The 6,916-nt window shown below is 43.6% G+C and overlaps 1 protein-coding gene across 1 annotated transcript in view; it reads right to left on the bottom strand.

The window, feature by feature from the left end:
* The window catches only part of grin2ba (glutamate receptor, ionotropic, N-methyl D-aspartate 2B, genome duplicate a), a 116,199-nt gene that overhangs the window by 64,877 nt on the left and 44,406 nt on the right, over positions 1–6,916 (bottom strand). The window contains exons 2-3 of the mRNA XM_008284559.1: positions 1,847–1,990; positions 328–598 (exon numbers count right to left, since the gene is read on the bottom strand). Coding sequence (XP_008282781.1) covers positions 328–598; positions 1,847–1,990 — 415 coding nt within the window. The remainder of the gene's footprint in view (positions 1–327; positions 599–1,846; positions 1,991–6,916) is intronic.

Raw genomic sequence — 6,916 nt, 5'->3', positions numbered from 1 at the left:
GTGGGGGTTGAGTCCTGTTTCATGACGTTGTTCATGTTGTAGATGATTTCTTTGCACCACTGCTGACCTGCCTTACTTTACAGAAGCAAACAGCACGATGGTGAGTGAATTATTTCAAAATGGGGACACCTGTGTAGAAATGGAGGCACTTCAGACGCTCGTTGGATAAACACCGACCAACCGCTGCATGTCATGTGATTATTGTGCTCAGAAGAGCTTAAGGTTTGAGCCCAAAGCAATCAAACGTCTTTCCACGGTGAGATTATGTCAGATAAAACGGGATCCAGATTTAATTCCAAACTCTGACTCAGTTTCACGTTTCCTTACCTGTGGGGAACTCTGCAGGCACGACATCAGTGTCTCCGGCCACCAGCGAGGGCACGATCCACGTGTAGCCGTAGCCGGTGATCCCGACGGAGTGGGCCACCTCGAAGATGGTGTTGGCCTCCTCCTTTGTGCAGTAGAGGAGGATGACGGGGCTCTGGAGCTTCTTCAGCTGGTTCTGGATCTTTGAGTCTCCGTCGTCGACGGACATGTCGAGAAGCAGAACTTCCTCCAGCTCCCAGCCCACGAAGCTGTTCTCAATGGTGTTACGAATCTGGACGAGGCAGAAGAGACAGAGGCTGATGACGTATGAGGAAGGTTATTATTATTTAAGCAGTAGGACGGTTTCCATTCTGTCACATGATGAAACTCTCATACGAGTGGATTTTACCTGACATCATGTTAATTTGACACGTTTCCCAAGAAATCACAGGATGAAGGTGTTAAATTAACGCTGACATACTGGTCATTATGCCTTCCCAGTATGGTTCAGGTCAGTACTGGGAAGAATCCCCTCATAGTAAATGTCTGAACCACATGTTAAACTACAGATCCATTTATGTCTGAATAGCCGATGTCACATTAGTAAATGTAAATAAAAAATACAGCTTCAAGATTCCTTCAAACCACCGTTTTCCTCGATTTGACCCACACTGATAGATCTAAAGTCCATCTCAGTGGATATACAGGTCGAATTTGACTCAAAACAGAAATGTTTGCAGATAAAATTTTTAAAATATTTTCATTTTTGTGTATTGTGGCTCACTTTCGGTGACGCCATCAAATTTCAGGCTTAAAGAACGACGTTCAGGGTATTTTTTACTGCTGTTGGATGTCAAAATGGGTCAAATGTGACTTGAAACAGAAAAATCTTGTTAAAATGTTTGAATTTTTGTGTATTTTGGGTCATTTTCGATAAAGCCATCAAATTGAAGGCTCAAAGAATGGTGGCTAGAATTTTTTTTACTGTTGTCAAAACTCGAAACAGGTCAGATTTGACTCGAAACAGAACAAATTTACTGGTAAATTTTTTTTAATATTTTAATTTTTGTGTATTTTGGGTCACTTTAGGTAAAGCCATCACATTTCAGGGTCAAAGAACAACATCAAGGGTATTTTTTTACTGCTGTCGGATCTCAAAATGGGTCAAATTTGACCCAAAACAACATCTAAGGGTTAAACACCGCTGTGGCATCAGTGACACCATATAACGGAGAAACTTATTATTGTCAGAACAGTTCAGAGATCTGGTGTTTGGGTTCATTCATGAGCAAACTGAGCAAACTTTTTATTGTTTTTATAATTATTATTCTGTGTTTTAGGACTATAATTCTTTGAACACGCTTGTTATGATTCCTGTATATAACAGAGTAATGTAGCAGACCTGGGACCTTTTAATGATATATATATGTATATTATAATGCAGATTCCCAGGTTTATGTGTACAGTATATTTCTCCTACCGTCCTCTTCCTTTACGTACTGACTGTGTGCATGTTGTCTCCGCTGCTGCGTGCCGTTACCTTGGTGACAAAGTCCTGGTAACCCGGGTAGTACGTCGTGACGATGGAGAAGATATACCAGTCGTATTCCTCCATGATGTTCAGGATGACGGACGCCTGCTGCTCGATGGAGGGGCCGAATTGAAAGAACATGGAGTTGTCATCCTGAAAACGACACACACACACACAGAGGAGTGTAAACGTTACGTCGGCCTGAACTTTAATTTAGTCGGCTTCACACACACACACAGGAGACTAGCTGCTACTTAAAGGACGGCGGCGGGTTGGTTGGTAACGCTATTGGTGCGAGCATTAATTTAGCCGCCTTCATTCTCTGGCTCGCCGAGGACACCGGTGGGCTCGTAATGATGGCGGTGGTGATTTTCATTAGTTGCCTTTATGACTCCTTTAATGAGTTTGTACACCGGGGCGGCCGGAGCAAATTGTCAGGACTCGAGGTCGCCGCCCTTAATCTCATCAATCAGCTTCGTCAATTTGTTTTATTAAAGCCAACAGAGCGATTGCAGCAGATTTACACAGACGGAGAACACAACCTGAAAACACTGGAGTCCCTCTGAGGGGCTGATACAGGACGGACAGCAGAAACCAAACAGCGCTACAGGCAGACTCTCCAATAAACGCTGCTCACACACCGATAACCACGCTTCTCGTTTCTTGCCACCGGTGCTGAAACGGAATATCGAGTCGGACAGAAGAAGAGGAGGAGGTGAGAAATACTAGTCTAGACGAGGCTGCAGCTCGTTATGTATGTGTGAGTCAATCTGCCGGCGTCCAGCTCCCGCGTACACCACGTACAGTAGCCTGTTCCCGGGTGTTCGTGCGTCTCATGTGGCAAATTGCATGAATGGGGATTACATTTGTGTTTTTGTGTGTGTGTGAGCGTTGGACTGAGTGAGAGGAGTCGTATCCGGCAGACGGAGGAGGCAGGAGGACGGGGTTCTGAGGGCTCCTCGTTCAGCATCAAAGGCTAACCTGCCCGTCCCGGGGGATTCACATCGGCTGATCCGCTACCTTGTTCCTGCATTAATGAGATCAGCGCTATACCATTGAGGTGGCATATTGAGGAAAAAAGAAAATAACGAGGATAATGTGCTGCACGCTGAGGTTGGAAACACGTCGGTATCCTGTGCTGTGAAATATGAAGCACTGAAACTATGAAATCATGATGCACTGATTTCTATCACGTTTCTCTGCAAACTCGAACCCATTTGTTGCCCAACTTTCTATCTCCTCTTCCTCCCATCTATCTCTGTTGTTTATTATGGGTCACTTTCAGTAAAGCCATCGACTTTCAGGCTTAAAGAATGACGTTTAGGGTATTTTTTACTGCTGTCCAATGTCAAATCGGGTCAAATTTGACTCAAAACAAAAATTTTGTGGACAAAATTTTTAAATATTTGAATTTCTGTGTATTTTGGGTCACTTTCGGTAAAGCCATCAAATTTCAGGCTTAAAGAACGACGTTTAGGGTGTTTTTTTTACTGTTGTTGGATGTCAAAATGGGTCACATTTGACTCGAAATATAAATATTTTGTGGATAAAATTTTTTAAGATTTTCATTTTTGTGTTTTTCTGGTCGCTTTAGGTAAAGCCATCAAATTTCAGGCTCACAGAAGGACGTTCAGGGTATTTTTTTTACTGCTGTCAAATGTCAAAACGGGTCAAATTTGACTTGAAACAGAAAAATTATGCGGAAGTTTTAAAAAATATTTTCATTTTTGTGTAGTTTGAGTCATTTTTGGTAAATCCATCAAATCTCAGGCTTATAGAACGTTGTCAGGGTATTTTTTTTACCCTATCGGATGTCAAAACGGGTCAGATTCTACTTGAAACTTGAAAAATTTGGGGGTTTTTTTTGTTTCTCTGCTAACTCAAATCCATCTGTTGCTGAACTTTCTACCTCCTCTCCCTCTCATCCATCTCTATCCATCTCTTCTCGCGCTCCGCCGTCCCATTAATACCAGTGGAGTTACTGCCAGGGCACAGTTATAATTGAATTTCCAGACTCGCGCACTCCCGCTCCCCCCGTCATCCTCCACAGAGCACCTCCTGCCACCCCGCCATCGCCTCCTCTCTCTTCTTAAGGGCGCTATTAATGCGCCGTCCAGTCGGAGTGCCAGAGGTCTGCAGGATTTTCATTAGCCTTTCACAAAAGCACATGTTAAAAGAAGGCCAAAGACGGGAGAGAGGGAGAAAAAAAAAAGGCTGGTGGGAGTGGGGTTGACTGAAATGAAGTGCTGCAAAACACCACTCTTCATTTACAGCAACAATAATTAGGCTCTGGCCACATTATCACCTCTGTTGGCACGAGGTGATCGATTAGCGAGCATTAAAATTCCCAGAGGGGGTAAAGCGAGGCCAGCGAGTCAGTCAGCCAGAGGCGGGAAGCCGGCCAGCCAGGCTCTGAACGAGCTCCTGAGCCGGTCACTGTCTTCTCGGTGGATCTGACGTCAGCGCTGGCTACTGTACACAGACAACAATGCACTACAGCACACAATACAGCAGGATGAATGGAGGCGACGGGAGGGAGAGGGAGGGACGGGCAGGAAAAGAGCAGATAAAACCAGAGGAGAGGGAGCAGATAAGAGAGAATGGAATTAAGAGATGTACAGCTGAAGCCTCGGATGCAAAGAGGAACAATGTGGTGACGATGGGCTGGATGGGGAAGGAGAGGGAGGCGTCAGGCGGTCAGCCAGCCATCCACACAGGAGGAGGAGGAGGCGGCTGAGCTGCTCAACCAGAGACCAGGAAGGAGTGTGTGTGTGCAGAATGAAGTCTGTATTAATGCACACGTGTGTGTTTTTTTTGTGCCTCTACAATCCGACCACCGTGTCTGCAGGTTCGGCCTCAGTCAGGCTTCGGGTTGTGTGTGTGTGTGTGCGTCTCCACGGTTGGCGGGCCTCGGTCTGCCAGAACCGCCTGCTCTGCCCCAGAGCCTCCAGATGAGTTCACTCACACACTCCTGGAGCAGTTATTTGACTTGGAGGGGGGGAGGGAGAGTCAATAACTCAGGTATTTCAATTACACACACAGGGGCACATCAGTGACTGCAAAAGAAATAGACCCACTTCCAACCCGGCTCTGGAATATGCACACACACACACACACACACGCACACACACACACACACACACACACACACACGTCTGGATGGGTTTAAACACAAACACTGACACATTCACACACACACATGAACACAAAATGACAAATCAGCACCACAATCACAGCTTCATACCGACCAGAACACAAAACACGGTGAAACAACACGAGCGCGGCGTGCTGCGATCGCATAAAGGACGTAAACGAGAACACGAGGACGTTTGCATTTACTGAATTCTGTCCGTATGCTTTTTAAATGGCCCCTTAGTGTCGCAGTGTGACTGGAAACTGATTTGGTGTCGTTCACACGAACAGCAGACGACACACGTCAACGCTTCGGTTTACGTTTAATGCAAGAAAAGCAATTTGTTTTTCAGACTGGACACAGATAATGCCGAGGTGAGTAAGTGGTCAGCTGTTTGTTGATTTTAGCGATCTAGAAGAAGAAGAAGTTCCAGACGTGGTCATCGACCAGGCCGGAGGGAGTCTGGCACTTCCTGTAGCTTCATATGGCATGGAAATAAAGGAACGCTGGTTCAGCACGTCCATCAAAGGTCTGTAGGTAGACAGCTGATTCAGTTTTGGTTTTCCAGATTTGTTTTTTTGTGCATTAAAGTCAACATGTGATGGGGGAGCATTGCTGGTCTGTTAAAGTGATGGAATCCATTCAGATAGAAGTCATCAGTGACAGACAGAACCACAGTGTGTGCATGTGATATAATAACGCACTAATCAACCACAAAAATAAACTGATGGAATCTTTGGTAAATGCTTCAAATATCTAAAAGGCTGTTGTGTGATGATTCTAGCTGCTACTCAATGAATAGAAAAAAAATATATATCTGTACCGGAGCTCAGGACTCGCTGTGTGATTTAACTGCAGCTGATAAACATGTTAGATCCTCAACAGTCCTGTCTCCATGTCGGGGATCATTTATAATCAGAATTAATTAATAAAGTTAACGTGCACGGCTCTCTTACTTTGGTAACGCTCATATGGATCCAGCTGTTTTTATTTAACGTCTTGGGACCTGAGCTCTTGTTTGATTTGCATTTTTTATTATTTTAGAATTTTTAAAAAATGTAAAAATTCAATAATAAAATAATAATAAAAATTTGTAAAAATGTAAAAAATTAACTACTGTGTGGACACCAGGTCTTAAAAGGTTAATAAACGCAAAAGAAAAACTGGACGTCACCTCCTGTTAATGTTTTGTCAAAACCTGGACTCATTAATTACAGGTGATTGTCAATAATCTCAACTGTTCTACAATCAATAATCATCACAGTTTGTTTGTTTTTTTGATTTAATAATATATACATAGAATTTTTCTTTTTTTTAAGTAATACTAGGTCTGCAGCTTTTATGATTTTAAGGCGCTCATTCAAAATAGGATTAATTTAACATCATTAATCTATTTCTAACATATGTGGATGATGATAATAATGAATGTTTTTACTCCAGTGTGTTATTCCTGCTGGTAGGCCGGTTCAGCTCCGTTTGGACAGAACCGGTCCAGCTGTTTTCTCTACTGTGTTGCAGGATATCTGGTCTGCAGCTTCTTATTTACGAGCATCACCGCCGTCATGTAACCGCTCCTTTAACTGTGTTATTTGATGAGGCTCAGATTGGATTATGCTTCACATGCGGACTGATTATCCATCCTAAATCCACTGATATAAAAAAAAAAAAACACACAGATAATGTGTGAGAATGTGGGACGAGGCGGCTTACATCATAATTAGCCCGTAAGAAGATTTTAGAAAGCGTATTGATTTCTGCCGCGTTTTAATTAACTTTATGTGGAACGTATAGGCGCGATTCTACCAGTCAGTCAGTCAGAGAAAGAAAGTGAGAGGAAGGAGGAAAAAAAAACAGAGACAAAGAGTGAGATGGTAGAGAAAGCCAAGGGAGAGATGATGGTGTCTGTTGCTGGGAGGTTTTTTGGCAATGCATATTTCTATCCTGCC

The sequence above is a fragment of the Stegastes partitus genome, unplaced genomic scaffold (assembly GCF_000690725.1).
Source record: "Stegastes partitus isolate 25-593 unplaced genomic scaffold, Stegastes_partitus-1.0.2 Scaffold363, whole genome shotgun sequence".
Taxonomy (NCBI): domain Eukaryota; kingdom Metazoa; phylum Chordata; class Actinopteri; family Pomacentridae; genus Stegastes; species Stegastes partitus.
Note: the sequence above shows the minus strand (reverse complement) of the source record. Positions and strands in the feature narration are given on the sequence as shown.